Raw genomic sequence first — 19,164 nt, 5'->3', positions numbered from 1 at the left:
TATATTGATAATTTCTTTGCTGGAAAAAATACCAATGTAAGATTATGTCAAATAATTCGAATAAGGACACGCCGCACAGTGGTCCCAAATCGAAAAAAGCTGGCCAAAAGTCATTTTTTTCGACTTTTTACGAGGAAGTCTTGAATTATGTATTCGGATTCTGCAGGATATGGCCTATAATATTTTGTACCTGATAGGTCTGTGTGATTATTATGTTGACCTGTGTAACCCGTCAAACATGGGCATGTTCAGCCTAAAACGCCCGAGGCGTAGAAATAGTCGATTTTAGGGTAATTCAACTTAATAAATGACTATTTTAATTTCATGGGATTCATCTGTCAATTTTAATAAGGTAAGTTTGCATATTTTTTCACAATATTATAGTATTTTTTGTTCGTTTCAGAATTTATTATAACTATATTTAATTATTTATAATGTTAGCTATTTTTGGGCCTATTTTTAGTCAAATGTGTCAATATAGTTTCGTGCCCCTCCGTGCCCCTCAAAGATTCCTATGCTTAATCCTTAGGAAGAGTATGTACAACAAGATGGAGAAAAAAAATCTTGCCTATACTTGCCTATCCGACATCTAGAGGGTTTTAAGTTGAGCGGTGCACCGCTCCGCTGAGGGCGGCTGGCCGGCGGCCGGCGGGAGACAGTGGCATTATCGCTCAAATATTCCTGTATCGGTAGTCAAACTTGCATGGTGTATACTTAGCATAATTCTACATCCTGTACGATTACATAAATCAAGTGCTTCACGCCTATCGTATGTACACTTCTCGTTTGTGCTCTCACCTTCAAATATTCATGAAACCAATGAGGGCCGGTTTTCATGCTCTTAATGAGAAACATTATGAGTGATCAAAAGTGACTACTCAAGTCCTCATGCGAGAACCTTACAGTAACCACAAGATGCTTTTCTCTGCAAAACTTTCCTCAGATTTTTATAGAGAAGGTATCCCTTGCATGCTGTACAGCGTTGTCAGCACGTTATTCCGAAATAAGGTATTGGCGCTAAGAGAAATAAATGCTCCCTAATGCCAAGAATAATTCACAGAATCATTTCAACAGCCCATAGACGTAGATAGGACTGGATTGGAGGGAAAAATTCGTCTAAACCCACCAATGGAGCGTGAATCTTGCTCGTGCATTTTTTAATAATAATGGAATGAGGATGACGGCCTCCCTCATCATAGCCATTGCATGGATGTGGTGAACATTTCCCACTCAGTTTTACTAAATGATTTTCTATGTGAACAAGTGCTGTGCTCCGAACTGTGTTAACACGGCTAACTCGAGAAACTTCTCCTGTCCAGATAATTAAAGCACTTGGTTTGCCAATATTTGGCATTCAAATTTCAGGATACGCCGGAAACTCAAAGAGGCAAGTCTATATAAGCTTTATATCTTTTATTCAATGTCAAATCATAATTTCCGGTTTATTATTGGTTAAAAATAGACAACTTATAGAAATCACATTCATCGTTTCAGCCGTAAATACTCCTGTTAAATTTGAATTATGGGTGCCGCAAATTTTTTCGTACCTTGCGGTGTACAATAAAAATACAGAGAGGAAAGGATAGTCATAAGCGAAGAAGAAGGAATATGTCGTGGAATATTTGAAAACAAGATTTCGACTGAATGAAATCAAGCATGCAAAAAATATTCTGACGCGTTTTGTGCGAAGAATGTTTTCTCGAAATACCTACATGAGAAAGTGGAATCAAAGCTCAAGGACAGATGAGCATTGCAAAGAGATGTTAAAAGCTGATTGCAGAAGGAAATGAAATTCCCTCCAGAAGCATATCAATATCTCCTTCTCGCATCTAGTGAGTGCAAATGATTTCCGTGTATGCACAGTCGGTGAATATATGCAGTGTATAAAAATAATCACTTATTAATCTCAATCATCATATTTTTAAAAGTGAAGTTTTGATTCAGGATTTCATTTCAGACTAGATGAAATTACGTGTAAATATAAAATTATAATCAATAAGTAAGAAATATTGGACCCGTTTCTATAATTTTGAAAAATCTACGAATAAATTCTTTATGTGTATGAAATGTAATTATTAATGTGATTTGTAATATTCACGACGGGTATCGATGAAAGACTTATTCATAGACTTTCAGTGATATTAAAATCTCTGTCCTGCGGCTATGAGATAAATAATGAAGCCTTCAGCCAGTATTGCATTGAAATAGCTGAGCTGTGCATCGATTATTATGCTTGGTATTATATTCTGCTCATCGTAAATAAAGTGCTGATAAATGGAACAGCAATTTCCAAAGAATCCTTTCTTACAATTGAAGTTTTAACGGAGGAAGCATTGGAGGCCAGGAACATAGACATGAGGAAATTCCGATAGCATTGTACAAGAAAATACCCAAGAATGTTAAATTATGAAGATATCTTTCGAAGACTCCTGCAAATATTTGAATCATACATTTTAATTACATCAGGAGTTACAAAAAAACGAGGTCAGCCTATCAGGTGAGGTGAAAATTTGCTAATTTTAAGTGATTCGCAGAACGACAATGAGTCCGATGGTGTGACATCGGGAGACGATTATTTTTAAATTTGTTCTTTGTGATACATGAAAGCCATTTTATTGCAATTCGAACATTATTTTCCTCAATGTTCTTAATACCAGTCATTTTATTTCATCTTATGTGACTTATGAAATATATGGAAGCCAATAATGAGTGAGTGTGAGCACTTTTTTCCGATTTTGGTATCTCACCAACTATGCTGATGGTCGCGGTTTCGAATCTCACCAATTTCATGTCGTAAATTCTATAATGGGTTTTAAGAACAATTTATACATCTTTTACCTTAAAATTATACTAATTTAAATTCTCCATGAACACCGCAAGTTATCACCAATCGCAATGACATCTATATTGAGATTTTCTAAAAATTGTTTAAATAAAAACAGCTCAAATAATGATAAAATGAAGAGACATCGTAAAAATAATACCAAAATCAGATTCAGACGATCAAAATCAGTGGGAGATATCCTCTTTCGTTGCTGTTTTAGCTAAAATTACGACGTGATTAATTTTGGCCAGCTTTTTTCGATTTGGGACCACTGTGCGCCGTGACATTTCACAGTTGAAATACATTCGATATCAAATAATTAAGGGTATGTGCGAATAGCTTGATAGGAAGCGTAAAGCTATCTCTAACAGGAGGAGGGCGGCTGACCGCATGAACGCCTGGACCCAGTGGCGGATACAGATGGGGGCGCAGGCCCCTCCCCCCCCCCCCCTTGTGGGGCCGCCCATATTGCCCAACATTGCGGAACCACAATTTTTACTTTTTTATATCATAGGATGGCATTGTCTTGTATTTTTACATAATGTAATTAAAACCTTCTTAAACTTTGCATGTGACTTGATTATTTTTAATTACGATAATAGTAAAGGTAACTCAAGGTATCTTTTGCGCCCTCCATTGAGTTTTTTCTGTATCCGTTACTGCCTGTACCTCGACCCGACACATAAAATAGATTATTTTCTCAGTTATCAACCTACTCAAAATACTACTGGTTATTTTCAAGTATGTACCGCAAAAATTCATACCTAGGAGTACATGCGGCTGCAATCCAATTCGTATACTTGCCGCGACAACCCGTGAGGGGCGGATTTAAGCCGTAGTTTTGGGGGGTTCATTACTTTCCTCAGCGTCTTGACAGAATTCAATACCTATCGTCGATAATTCGTCTGAGGTGGGATCTGCGTTGACAAATGGCTTTTAGACATTCATCCATAGTTGTTAAACATTTTTCCCCCTGCTAAAGAAATAAAACCTTTCATAGCAGAGCCACCTTTAAGACCACCATCTTTCTAATTTTTCTAGAAGTTATGAGGGGGCTCTCCGTTACCTGTGGGTTGGACAGGACACGAGCCGTGACGATAAAACTAATGCAAAACTGGACATCGCAAATGGTCGCAGCGGCACTCATTGAATCCGCACAGTGGAAGCTTTGGAGAGAGAGCCCATGCACACGAAATTTCGCGATGCTTGGCTATTCAAATGTCTTAACTTTTTCCCACCGTTTATTAAAAAAATGCCTACGTACATAAACGCAGAGCTAGCCATTTTTTCACTTCTCCATTCAATATTTCAAAATATTTACGTTAACTGCACTTAACAAGGTTTAAAAAACTGTCTCCATTTTTTTTCTTAGTCTCAATCGAAGAAAGCTCAGTGAAGGTTTGATTTTGATCGTCCGTAGCAGTTTTTGGCGAATCTTGCAGCATTCATTTGTATTTTACTAAGTTCATGGGTTAAAGAAGTCGTCTAGAAGCCTTCTGGATGGAAGACTTGTGGAAGTCTACCGTGGAAACGACTATAAATACGGCCCTATAAATACCGTATTCGTACTTGGAAGACTTGTGGAAGGATTCTGTCGCTAGAAGGCACCCACTATACATATAAATACGGCCCATAATACATATAAATTGTCTCACCGCGGTGAGACGGGAGGTAGAGCACTCGTCTAAACAGTCGAGGGGATACAAGGGATGGAGGAAATAAAGTAAATGGTTGTGAGAGCATTCATACACCTGATTCAAACCTAAGTCCGCGGCTGATTCACACACGATGCTTATTTCGCCCCACATTCGGGTGAATTTTGAAGCCCGTCCGATTGGGAACGGCTACAGTACAAGAAAAATGGGCGTCCATACCTGCCAAAATAGCTGGGAAATATTTTTAAGTAGTATTCTTCATGACCACAATCGGACCAATAATAGTCCTGTCATCACCTATCAATAACATAGGAGATAGTGCGAATCAGTGGGGTAACTAGGAATATGATTTGGGAGGGATGGGATGGCCTGGCAACCCCCCACCCGAAAATTTTTGGAAAATGACATGCCTAGATATACATTTTACATCATTTTGGCACTAAAGATTTGACTTTAAGCAGATGCAGTTATTGTACGTCAAAACAAGATAATAGTTATAATTACTTATATATATATATATATTTTTTTTTATATCACGAGATGTGGGTCAAATGTAAATATTATTTATTTTTTCAAACTTTGCCTACGTTTCGGACATTATATTTGTCCATCCTCAGGGCTTTAAGTCTGATGTTGTTTTTATTTATTTACAATTAATATTATTTAATTTTATTATTATTTATAATTTATATATTTATTTATGTAATTGTAAATAAATAAAAACAACATCAGACTTAAAGCCCTGAGGATGGACAAATATAATGTCCGAAACGTAGGCAAAGTTTGAAAAAATAAATAATATTTACATTTGACCCACATCTCGTGATATAAAAAAAATATATATATATAATGAGGGGTCGTGAAGTATAAAGTTTGAGTTATAATTACTTTTCTATTTCAACGAGGCTTTGGGGGGGATATATACCCTCATCCCCCCCCCCCCTCCCCGTAGTTACGCCACTGGTTTGAATAAGCGCTAGCTAGCCTATAGGAGGGTCTAGGTTCAAATCTGGTCGACTCAGAGAAGACCCTATCCCTCGTGGAATGCCTTAAAAACAGCATGTGAATACAATACTTCATACGTCAGTCGGGTTGCATACCCTTTAAGCCATGTATTCACGATGCATTTACTCGTGCAAGTACATGACTGGACAAATGCTCGGACTAATGTTAGACATTAGAAAGGGAACATTTCTTGGACATACATTCGCAATTTTGTGTATTAACACGGCGCCATCGTGATCGTGAATATATTTACGCAACTAACTGCGTGGGGAAATGGATCGTGAAAGCACTCCTTTTACAGTATGTACCTATGTTTCATTTTATCGACAGTGAAAAATCCCTCTTTCCATCAGATTTCACCATAGTTACTTGATCTACACTAACCAGGTCGATTCGTGCCGGAAAAATTTGGTACAACCCATTATGCAGCATTTTAATCAATTAACAGTCGTGATACCACTGTCATCATAATGACTCTACCTTATTTTATAGACCTAAGTATCATAGTGGAAAGGATGAGAAAAGAAATTGCTATTATTGGAGGAAATATGTTTCTCTATCTTAGGAGGAGAGGGAGTTGATTCGCAATATTTGGATGAGTGACTGAATTCAACCGTTAACAAAGGTTAAAAAAAGCTATAATATTGGAAGAAAGACAAATTAGGATGAAAATTGTAGGAAAACTCTGCAAAGATAAGGAAAATTTGGTTACCGAGACAAGCACGTTGCCAGAGATAGAGAGGGGTTTTGGAGGCTTCACTTCTGCAGAAATTTTCTCCTTGTGGTGACTGCCCGCTTCAATAGGGTAGTTTCCTTCATCAAAGAAAACGAAAGGCATTGATTGCGATTCGTTACCCACCATTAGTGTATTCATAATATACAAATTATTTTGTTTTAGAAATACTGGGTTAGACGAATGGCAATGGTCCATTTTTATCCTCATTTGAAAAGGGCCACATTGGCGCCCATGCGATTCCACTCCACGTGACGTAACAGGGACCTAGTTTCTACACGAGAGGAAAGGAGTTATACATCGTCTGAGGTTACCAATGCATGCATGAGGCACAGAGCTCAGGGAAACATGTCTTAAAAATCACCTATTAAAACTGACTAAGGTCGGAAAGTTTTCTTCGTTTGATAAGGTAACCAGAAATGCGTCGCACGGACTTTTCCCATCATTCCTACTTGCGCGTCGCGTTTTCGCGCGCTTGAAAATTTTCACTTTTCGTTTAATCGCGAAAAATAGATATCGTCATTTAAAAATCTAAAAGCGTGAAATATGTACTCCAGGAGTAATCATCTTTCGATTTAGGCAATAAAAAAATAATAGGAAACCACCCTATTCGTCTTAGCCCGGAGCACTTATCCTCTGACTGCCCTCAATTTTTTAAAGTTGTGGACTATTATAAGGGTCCCAAATCCTAAATTAACTCAAAATCAGATAATATTAGCAACTGCCGCCAGAGCCATGGGCACAGCTAGTAATTAAGGCTAGGGGTTTTTTGGCACAACTGATAATGGGGGTATGGAGTACCTGCCAAGTTAAGCGGGAGGTGCAGGGGCCCCCCAGAAAGTTTTTAACATAAATTGTTCAAAATATTGAGTTTTACGGCTATGTGAATTGTTTGATGTTTTGTTTGTGAGTCATCCATCTTCCTATAATTAGTCACAAAATTTGTTACATTAAGATATTTTTATCAAAAAATTCTCACTGGGGGGATTTTCCCCCCCTCCTGCACCACTGGTAAGAGCCACAATTTAAAATTATTCTTAAAGTCAGGCGGACTTCTGAAACGATTGCCTAAGGAGAACAAGCCATAATATCAATGGCCGTTTCGGTAAAAATGATTACATCTATAAATTTCATTATTGTGTAAACGAACTTTAAAGCTTATAAAATTAAGTTAATGTTTTTCTGATACATAACAATTGACATATAAGCATAAGAAAATAAAAATAGAGACATAAGCAATCCTCACACCACCAAATCCCCCCAAAAGCACTGGCTATGTGACTAAAGCAGAGGAAATATGCATAATTTCAGCGCAAGATTCGTCTTTTCTTCCACTAAAGAGTCAAAAGATGAACTCAATGCCGTCCATCACTTGACAATCCTTTGACAGGGGAGCTTTTCAAGATTAACCAAACAAATTTTACTTCTCATGCAAGTTATCCACTGAAAGAAGCACGGTACCACTCCGTAAGAAATTCAGAAAAGCAAGAATTAGCACACAAAACCATCTGTTGGATTCTTTTTTAAACTAATGACCAAAAATGCATCCTGTAGCTCAGGCCGATGTTTTAATGCTCAAAAATTTCATGGTCCCCTGCAGTAATGCATGTAAAGGAGGGCAGCTCTCTAAAATATTCTGCTCCAAAGAAATGATCTCTCTAAATACAAAAAACGCAGGATACATTAGAACCAATGACGGTATGCCAAATTCACCAACAGCAACCCTCTGCATACGTGGGGATCTCATAAATTGAGTTGTGGCACCAAAACCCAATCTCAAAATTAGGAAACCTCTCCAGTCCTCAGGGTTGATTTAGTGGGGAATGAAAAATTTTATCAACATTTTTTTTCGCTTTATCAAAAATTTTCCATTTTTACTGGTCTACCTAATAGTTTTTGTATCCTTGAAGGAAATGTATATGCAAATGCATGACTGCAAGTCCCAAACGTGAGAGAAGTTTGAGTCGTATTTATCATAGTGAGTATCGTATTTTTTTTTTAAACACAGGAGAATGCCCCTCTCCCCCGGGAAGTATTCCATACTCCCCGAACCCAGGTCATAAACTGAAACCCCCAAATTTGATGCTGAATGTGACCCTGACAGGCTCCTTACTCAAAATGAACCTAATGCCTTTACAAATATGGAACAGGTGAGTCGAATAGCAAATAATGGCTAGACCCCATCAAAGATATGAATGGGGATGAACCTTGAAATAGAACCTCTTGCCCATAATTATGCACCAACAGAAATAACTATCAACCATTTTGAATACTTACATACCTTATTTATGTGCCTAGGCACCTCATATCCCAAGACGGCAACTGTTTCCAAGAGCCCACTTGACAACCAATTCATCCTATTCCTAAAATTCAGGTGAGACATATATGCTTATAATAAACTGCGAATAAGATAGGAATTTAAAACTTAGCCTGTTACTCTTGAACAACAGAAAAATTATGCAAATAAAATTGATCTTTATTGTAAATGTCCAAGTTGACTGCATAACAGCCCAAAACAAGTTGAGACACACGGAGACAATATATTCGCTATACCGATTCACATTGAAAGCCCTATTAGAATACTATGATTATTATATTAAGGACTTAAATGCAAAAAAAAATCTATTTCAGAAGCTAGTAACTCTCATCGAGTGTCCCTTAATCACACCGCAACTGCATTAAAACGTAGATTTGCTGTAGTATAACATGCGGCAGTCTGAAATTAAGCCAGCCGACGACAACAAAAAAGACAAGATTAACCTCGTGCTCTCTGTTAGTAGTGCAAAAATTGAGACAATTGAAAAAATAATCACTAATATAGTCCGCAATACATATCTACTAAATACAGTAGATTCCGGTTGATTGGGACATATCAGGACTTGTGCACTTTGCCCCAATTAAGCGGCTGCCCCAATTAGGCGAACTATCCTGTATATGGGCATAAACAAACGTTGAAATGACAGAAAGAATACTAATGTAAGTTTATAATGCAACATAAGTTTATTAAAATATTAATTTGATTATTAAATCAGCGAGTTTAAATAATCTATTATGATTTTTAAGTATAATAACAAAATAGTTAAAAATATTTTTCACAGCCTCGGGCGACGCCAAATGAATGTCTTTTACTAATTGTAAGTCCTTTAAAGAAAAGTCTTATCCTCTTGCGGATAGTATAACAACAAGAGCTTTCAAAATGGGGCAAGTGAAAAATAAGAGTAACTGAAAGGAGGAAAATATAAAAAAATGTATTCTGAAGACTAAAATTTTTAATTTCGTCGCGAGTATAGAGTCTATTTCGCCGACTCATGGCTAAAGCGGCATGCTGTCCCAATTAGGCGGAGAATACTCTGGGATATTCCTCTATTGGGTTCTGTTCTTCAAGATTAGGCCCAAATAAGCGGCTGCCCCAAGTAACCGGTGGACCCATTAAACAGAATCTACTGTACATACAAAAAATTTAATGAGAATACATCCAGTCAAACATCAAGAAGTAACAACGGATTACATTTCTCCCACTGAAAAGATTCGGCATTAAATTAATACACGATATTTAAATTTGTTAAGATTAGGGTCGATATAGGATATGCCAGTAACTAGTTCACAGATATTTGAAACATATGCCACAGGCATCATAACAAATCTCCCAGCGAGAAGTATGTACCATTGAAATTAAACTAATAGAAACAATAATTTAAATGACAGCTTATTTATCCAGACTGAGAAATGAGTTGTGAAGGCGACTGATCACTAAATGGCAACATAAGACGGAAAGGTGTCCCAACCTCAGAGTAAATATTTACAACAGTAACTATGCTGCCTGCCTGAGCCTTCTCATTTATATTTATCACGAAATTCCAACATCTTTCAATTCAGTTGCCAGTTTGATAATGAGAAAGCTATCATGTCAAATCTCACATCAGTCTAACTACAATGCTTGATACTCCAATGGTTTGCTATTCCTAAACCTCTCCAACTTGTCATCTGGCTATGCGGTAATAGTGGCAGTTTCAGAGATGGGCTATTATATATGGGTATGCAATTACACTAGATAAAATGGCGATTTTGTTCGGAATTCCACCACCACTGCTGGGAGGTTACCCCCCCAAGCTCCCCACTTTGCTTAGTCGGATAGATCCCTATTCTGGATCTGGTGCTGATGGCTACTATAGCCAATTAACACATAACTCCTTACTTTATAGACTAGGAGTTAAAAATAAAACATGAAAGAGAATTTTAAATAGTTATTTACTTATATGTGCTTGAAAGGTTATAATGAAAAATATAACAAGTATAACTTCATTTCTTCAATATTCTTTACAGTCATACATGCTCATCCCATTGCAAAGGAATGTGAGCATTCATAGACTCAATAAGCGCACATTTAAGTTTATACATCATTAACACTGATCAGTAAAGGCACAATACAAATTTCATATGAATCCGTAAGTGTGAACATTGAAAATTGAATGGTATGAATTAAAAAAAATATTGTATTTTATATTGGAATATATGAACATAAGCTACCACCATACTTATGAGACATTCATGGCTTGAAAAAATAACTGAAAAATGGGAGGGTTAAACCTTTGAAACAAAAAGAAAAAAATTACCACTACGAAAATTACTTCCTTTACTTTTTCTTATTCAGATCACCATAAGCCATGAAAAAAGTCAAAAATGATGGTATTTAGTCAAACAAGAATTGCATTCATACTGCACAATAGCCAAATAACAAAGAGCACATTCAGAATAAGATTATCTATCTGATATATTACATGAGATAAGTGAAAAATATGCTACCAATTATTTTGAAATATAGTTCCACTACCACAATTGCACATTTTGCAATTTCCTGCAGTATCATAATAGGCCACAAGTTAGTTACCACTCATGGGGCACCTTATCATTAATGAGCATGTTCATGCTCAAGACAGACCAGTTCAATTCTCAAGATACAAGAATTGCCTAAATCACTATTATCATGGAAAATACCCATAAGAGTACTTGAGACAATGTGAAAAAAAAGTCCTGCTCTGCTAAACTGACTGCTCCACATGGCTGTGGCCTTGGGTATCCTTTGTAACTTATCAGTGGTGGCATGTTCAATGGCTACCACAGAGAAAGAAACAATTAAAAAATTCATGAAAAATTCTCAACCCTTTTCACACATGCATTTATAATTACTCTTGGTAATATGTACAAAACAAAATCAAAAATTTGACAATTTCTCAGAGAAACGGAAGAAATTGTTCTACACATGCTAGGGGAGAGTGTCTGATCGGGTGAGAGATGGCAGCATAACAATGGGCCCCACATCCCCACCCAGAGGATGTCAGTGGAGGTGGCAAGCCCTCACCGCCACCAACTGCAGAAGTATGAAGATAGGTGCGAGAACTTCCGAGTACTCAAGAGTGCTACGGCCTGAAAGTTTCTCGCAGAGCAAAAACTTGAAGACAAACAGAAGCGCTAGCATGGAGAGGGACCAAGAAGCACGCAACAGGGCAGCCTTGTATGCTCCCTCAAGATACATCCGGACAAAGACAATCGCACAGAAGTACGTGTTAAGGGCATCTGCGACAAAGAGCGGAGAGAAGATGAGCCATGGTGAAGGTGCTCTGTGCATGGAAGTTTGTGAGCCTGAAACCTGTGGGATGGGAGGATCGGCAGGAGGCAATGCACCCTCCGCCCCCAGGGCCACCAGGATGGTGAAAAGTGAGAGGGATGCTAGAAACACCCACATTTCAAAAACCGTGAGGCCTAGCCATTGCACCAACTCGTCAAGGGAAAAGAACATTGCAGTATGGCGACGGGGACGTGAGGGTCGAGGCTGGCAGCCAGAGGGGCGGGGAGGGGCCTGCCCACCTCCAGTACACCTCTCGCGTGAAGATATCGTGCTAGCAATGGACCACCGCTCTCGCGGTATGGTCCTACTCTTGTACCAAAAGACTAGATTACTTATAAATTACGAAGATACGTTCACAACTATGTCCTCACCAACAACAAATCAGCATCTCACCATAATGCTTATTTCACAAACACAAGTAGACAAAAATGGTTGCGAACACTTAACACAGCAGTCTCATAGAAGGAGTCCACATTTAAACTGTACATAGGTTGCCAAATTTTACAAGATCCTCTTCTCGGTCAGTTCTTTGTCATAGTTCGATCTGGAATGGCTTTTCAAACATAGAGCTTTTCCAGTGCAATGCGGAAAACTCTGATGTGGACAGCAGAATTCTGTCTTGTGCTTGTAGCAGGTTCAGTTTCATCATCCTGTGGCTCCAGATCATCTAGAGCATTGCACAAGAAAAAAGTGATTAATCCAGTAAAATTCAAGCAAAAATATTATCAACGTTAAATTCAGAAATATAAATTTGCAGGCCTAGGTGACGGAGTAGTTAAGTCCACGCCTGCCAAGCAGAAGGTCATGGGTTTAAGTCCCAACAGGGTAGGTTGTCCTGACGAAGGGCATGAGTTTTTATGATTATCAGTTGTTAATTGCAATGGCACTAATATAGAAGAGGCCAAATTAAACAATCAAGTGCCAAATGGCTGCTTTAAATGGAAGGACTCGTTAAAGATAAATGTGATGTAAAAATTGGTAAATACCATGGCCCAGATTATAAACATAAACTCAAATAATATACAACCTTGGATATAAAAAAATGAATGTTAAGACAAATCAAACAGTATTCACAACCAATGTATGTTGAATTCTGGTAGATTACAATTCAAATGGATGACAGTTCACAAACAACTCTATGAATAAATAAATTGTCAACTCCAATCAAGATTGCAGCAAAGGCATCTTCCACTCAATTGAAAATTGAGGACTTGTATGCAAAGGAATATAAATTACTCATCTAAGAACTTTGAAATCTTAGATTAAATATTTGTGCTTAAATTGGCCAATATAATTGTTAAATAACTGCATGTTCTGCAAAGATTACAACAGCTTTCTGTGAGACAGAAATAGGAAAAGACCCATGTAGTTACAAGTATTTCACTAGAAGTTACCATTTCATGATTCGCATTGTTCCGTGCATTACCATGCACATTGTGGTATGTGTGCACAATCCCAAGAAACTCTTTATTTTGGTCTCCTTGCTTGACCGAGAAATATCAATAGCAACTGATCAAAATAAGTATAGATAACAGCCACATTTATATATTCAGCTGATATTAAACCTCAATGAACTACAGTACCTACATTATTTTTATTATGCTATTTGTTGCGTTGAAATTGATTGCATTGTTGGAATGATAGAGCTCCTCAAACTCAGATGCCGTGCTCTTTATTAAAGACGTGGTCTAAACACATACGTTGCAGAGGTATGAACTGTCTCCAAATGATGTCTTACCTTCGAAGTGAGTATGTTTCTTAAGCTCATTCAAATATTACTTTTAAGATTCAATGAAAAAGCTTTTAGTGCCTATTTTGGTGGAAAGTTTCTCAACTGAACCTTAATCATAAAGGAAGGTTTTTCTAAGTCTCAGAGATATTAAAGCCACGCATCATGATGGATGGTGATGACTATGTAATGGACGTACAAGTAAATTAGAGAGCAACAGTTAACAAAAAAACAACTGCCCTAGAGGTGGAATTACAAGCTGTAGGCCCCAAGGCTCAACTAATGGTGTGGGGCCTCATGGTGGGGAATAATTTACGATTGTCCAGGCGAATGGGGATTTCTGCATGGTGATGCAGATTCTGGGTGTTTTTAAAGTCAGCCCTGAAAGGGTGTTAAATTGAGGGCTATTAACTGTATTAATAACGTAAATTTTTTGGGAGGATGAGGGGCTTTTGTCCACCCTTTGCACTAGTAACAGCCTCATCTTTGTATATTCAATAACATTGCCCAACGAGAAAGGGAGAGGAAACAATGCAATAAAAATTTCGTCCGATAAAAGAAATTAAGGAAAACCTCAGATTTATAAGTAACAAAGTATCAGATAAATTGATACCAAAACACAATTTCGCATCACTAATGCAGCCAATTAGGGACCATCGGGCCCTGATTAATAGAAACATGAGGGTCCTGCCATCAAATCTGGAATGATACCTCAGGACATCTCATTATCACATGTGACCCAGTGAAAAGACTTAACACCCAATACCTAACAGTTAGAAGCACGCTGTGAATTAGGTTAGGGTGAGCTCTACCCTCATACATCCAAACCAACTTCTTGCCTCATAGGACTCAAGAGATTTGACGTGACCAAAAATAGTGATTGTCACTTAATCTTTGTTCATCATTTTCACGAGAAGAGAATACATGTAAATGGCTGTGGCTGGAAATATGCGTTGAAGAATATCTTTTGAGAGAAGAAAATTCTGAACGAACAATTAATTACTCACCAATTATATCAACCGTGTCAGTACGAACATCTAAATCCAAAGTCTGATGAAAGACGTCACGCAGCTGGAGTGCTAAATTCACAGCCACAACCACTGCCGCTCCCAGACCATGAATTATGATTTCTGACTCTCCCTCTTGCAACAGCTTTTCACAACGAGCCAACTGCGCCTACATGAAAATAAGTACGAGGTTCGTATTTTAGCCAATTCATATTAACATGATACTTGTATCACGCGTTAAACATACTGATGCAAGCAATATGAAGGTGAACTAAATCACTATGTAAACAAGACAACAACACGCAGCCAGGATAAATAGGTGATTTTGTACACTCTGGCAATTACAACGGAGAGTTTCTCAAAGATAAAAAGGGTACTTCCCTTCTATAATTCTACCTCTAGTCAAGAAATGCTCCCAAATTTTTACATAAATTTTATGTAGATTACCTTAAATGGCGTTTTCTTTGTTGCATATATCTCGTTCTTCTTACGAGGCAGACGAGGAGGTAATCGCTTTTTCAAAGCATAATTTGGTGCACCGTTTCCTCTGGTGGTAATCACCTCATGCGATTCGTTAGAATCATCGGCCATCACAGATCATCCTAAATGGTGTAATTATCAAACTTTTACTAACAACATCAATATTCTGTCAAGAGGTCCGCCGTCAACATCAGTCAACACCACCAACACGAGCTAAGTTGGCGACTTGACTATCGAAATCCAATATCGATCGGTCACGATCGGGCGACAGTCGATTATTTTGGCGCAACCACGAGGCGCAAATTTTAAAAGTCTTTTCTGGAGAAACCAAAGGGAAGAGCCGAATTATACAATTTTTGTATTATATGAAAAATCCAAATAATTCTTATACATATTTACAATAGAAAATTTCTTATTTTAATGACCAATTATCAATAAATAGTAATGACACGATTATCGTTCAACATAAATAAGTCGCCTCACTACTCTTACAATCCCATATCATGGGCGTCATTAGGTTAGGCCGACTCCATGGGGCCTGAGGAGGCCCGAGCCCTCTCAAAAATTCGTTATAGGTGTGAGGAAAAAATATGTCAGGCTTGTCGATTCTCCCCGGAGTGTCCTGATATCGAGATATCAGTGTTCTAAAGTTGATCATATGACTCTTTTAAAATGCTTAAAAAACTTAAAACTCACTACTTAAAAAATTTCCCGAGGCAATATCCCCGGTTTGGACCCCCCCTAATATTGTTTGTAGGTCGGCATCCCTGAGTTCGACACCTGCACTTTTGATCCACTTTGAAATGATGCCATTTTGCTGTCGAGGCGTAATTGGTGGTGAAAATGAATACCATGCTATGCCAATATTTTTGATTTACTAGATCAAATAGCCACGGGCGACCATAGAAACTCGTGGGAAAAGATATTATTTATTTCCTACCTCTTAGGCCTCCTTTAATACATTTTCAGGGATGTGGTAGTTCATACTATACAGCGCAGTAATTATAGAGATCATAGGTATGCATTCCTGCCTTGCGTCAACTTGCAGAAGTACGGACATTACTAAATAACTCTCAGAGTAATTCAGTGGGGTCAGACTGTCCCTGAATATCCATGTGGATCCTGGCATGCATTTTTAGGATGGAAAATATATGAAGATCGCAGCTACGCGTCTAACAAAATGATCCGGTAAATGGATAGAAATCTGGAGCAAAAACTTTCTCCTTTTTTCCAAAAGTCTTTAAAACGTAGAAATCCGCCAAATGAACAGTATACAATTTTAAATTTTATAATGGTCTCAGAAAAGTAACATCTCTCTTACACTTGGGAGGTATATCCCATCTCCCGTGCTTCCGCCAGGCATTGTCGACGGGTCTCCACAAAGAAAACTTCTGGGACGCCCCCAAATGCTGATGGCTCATTCTCCATGAAAATCACCCCTCGACCCGTCGTATATAGAGTTGCACATGGACTACCTCTGGGGAATACGTGCTGCACAAGCGATTATGAATACCAATGAGCTTTGATAAAAACCAATGCCAAAAATTTGTAGTCAAAGGCATAGGCGGATCCAGGGGGGGGGGGGGGCACGTGCCCCCCTCCCCCCCCAGACCCTTAAAAATATGATAGATTTTTAATACGGTCCCATTATAATTTCGTTCGTTTTGTATAACAAGGTATCCTTGTGCCCCCCCCCCCCCCCATGAACAAAATCCTGGATACGGCCTTGCTTGTGCCCCTCCCAGAAAGAAATCCTGGATCCGCCCCTGGTCAAAGTGTAAATCCCCCTCTCCCAAGTATTTATTCCCACAAGTTTTTCAATAGAGCAACCTGGCTCATACATTAACCCTGCGGACGACCCTAAGGCCTAAAATGGTACCTACGTATATACAAGGTGTCACCCACATAGCAATGAATGTCTTGGACACGTCTCACTATAGTCTCATATATCTCGAACATCGCGAATGTCACAGAGACGAGGTAATCAAGAAACGTTCAGAAAGTAATTCTTTTCATATTTAAACGCTGTCAGCCCCTTCCGTACCTAAATTTTGGAGAAATTCTGACTTTGTCGTGATATAAATCGCGATATTTTATACGGAATTCTTATTTTCAAAAGACCATTATTCATCACAATTTTAGAGTAATAAAGTTCAAGAAAAGGAGGGCGGACACCGCCGCTATAGCTATATAATGAGGCCATGAACTAAGACCTCTTAGAGACGTTCTCGAGATGTCTCATGATACACCTCAGACTCTCCTGAGATATCTCTTGTGGTATATCCGAGATCATTTTTTTAATAGTGACAACTTGGGGAAGTCTCCCCGCTGGTCTTAAGAATATCTCTGAGACATCACGTGTGATATTTTAGATGCATCCGAAACATATTTCTGCTATTAGGGCAGCGAGAAAATGGAAAGCGACGGCAATACAAGTTAAACTGATATTATATGCATAGGAGAAAAGAGGAGTGGACGCGGGTTCCAACGGTGTCTTGAGATTATTCCGAACAGACAAAAATAAGGAGAACGTAGAAAGAATAATTCCCTCCATTGGCGTATCATTTCGGAGGGGGGTGGAATCCGGGTCCCCTGCCTCATTTTCGCCCCTGAGGAGACCACCACAAAAACTGCGAAAATTATCTTGGCCTCAATGCAGAGCATAATTTCGTTTACATGAGGTGATCGCGCCTGTCAGGATAGTATGGGAATTTTCGTCAATTCAGTTGGGCGATTTTGGCCCTTTCGGATTGCCTCTCTATTCCTAGGGCGCACCCTGGCTAATAGCGCCTATTAACTTAAGATGGTGAGACAATAATAGAACTGGGGAGGGAATATCACTATGAGGTTAGTTTACTTATTTAAAACAAGTAGGTATACCCCATGATATTTAATATTAAAATATTTCGGAGAAGGCATAACTCCCGTATGTACGCCCCTGAATTCCCCCCGGCACACAAAAAAAGTGCCAGTAGGACGCCGATAGATTCCTAAATGATCTCCATTCCAGCATCATTCACAACATTTCCCGTTACTACTTCGAAGCATTCCCCTCAATTTACGTAATTAGGTATGAGCTACTTGCCAGTCCGTCATAGACGCTGTCTTGTTTAAGTAAAACCTATTTTCGGCCGAGTATTCTAACGGATCTCTATTAGAAAGCATGCCCTCGAACGCTAGTATACAGATTTTCGCAAGCAGATTAGCACTTATCTCAACCGCTGAGGCAATAATATGACCTCGCAACCGTTTCTACGCACATGCGCTCCGATGTTGCTGGCTTACCTGAAAGTGTTCAGGAATAGCTAAGAGAGCGCTTGAAAACATGAGCGCATTGTTAGTTCGGCAGACAATATTCTAAGGACAATGAATATAAACGTCATTTTCATCATTTTCAGGATAAAATTCAGTGAACGGCAGACACCCAAAGCTATGACACTCCACGGCTGGTATTTGATCGTGAAAATAACCTCATCGGTAAATCGATGTCATATTTGAAAGAATTAATGTCACCATTAACACTTATGGTGCTTGAAGGTCCGAGAAAACGCGGAGACCAGTATAGCTACCCCACGTTTAATAAACAATTAGCAAGCGTAACTTGGGTAGTAAAAGTTGAACCTACGCGCCTACATTAAGCGATAAAGACTTACGCGGATACCTAAAAAAAGCTATAATGAATAACCAATGCCCAAACTTCGAGAGATATTTATGCACGAACGCTGATTTACACGACGTATTGCAGTGCACATTGATCCACGACTCGAGGAACAGTAAACTTCATTGTGACGCGGGAAAAAAACCATGGGAATGCGTATTGGCTTCTTTCTGGTCTCAGATTTTAATTATTCGCCGGGAAAACTGAACTGCAAATGTACTAATTTAAGTGCACCTGAAAAAACTGGCTCGTGAAAATCTCAATCAAAGCGGACCATGGATATTTACCATGGGTCCGAAGCGTGGAAGGTAACTCGGGATTTCCACGATTTTACACGCCGGGAATACCTGCGAACATTCTTGCGGGTCCTAAGCATAACTTCCTCTCGTAAGTGGAGAATGTATTTCCAAGGGCCTATGATAGGTGAGAGTCAGGGGTCGAACTCCG

General features: G+C 38.7%; 2 protein-coding genes across 2 annotated transcripts; both read right to left on the bottom strand.

Annotated features, from left to right (window-relative positions):
* Positions 1-10,448: 10,448 nt before the first annotated feature.
* On the bottom strand, positions 10,449-12,084 carry LOC124163616 (transmembrane protein 203). Its single transcript, XM_046540642.1, has one exon. It carries the CDS (start codon positions 12,012-12,014, stop codon positions 11,553-11,555), a length of 462 nt encoding a protein of 153 aa, XP_046396598.1. The 5' UTR covers positions 12,015-12,084; the 3' UTR covers positions 10,449-11,552.
* Positions 12,085-12,368: 284 nt separating this feature from the next.
* LOC124163617 (ribonuclease P protein subunit p20) lies at positions 12,369-15,261 on the bottom strand. The gene is made up of 3 exons (XM_046540643.1): positions 15,027-15,261; positions 14,580-14,748; positions 12,369-12,510 (listed from the first exon to the last, which is right to left on the bottom strand). The coding sequence occupies exons 1-3, from the start codon at positions 15,168-15,170 to the stop codon at positions 12,401-12,403; spliced, it is 423 nt and encodes a 140-aa protein (XP_046396599.1). The 5' UTR covers positions 15,171-15,261; the 3' UTR covers positions 12,369-12,400.
* Between the last annotated feature and the right edge of the window lie 3,903 nt (positions 15,262-19,164).

Source organism: Ischnura elegans, chromosome 8 (genome assembly GCF_921293095.1).
Source record: "Ischnura elegans chromosome 8, ioIscEleg1.1, whole genome shotgun sequence".
Classification (NCBI taxonomy): domain Eukaryota; kingdom Metazoa; phylum Arthropoda; class Insecta; order Odonata; family Coenagrionidae; genus Ischnura; species Ischnura elegans.
This window is presented reverse-complemented; position numbering and strand designations above follow the sequence as displayed.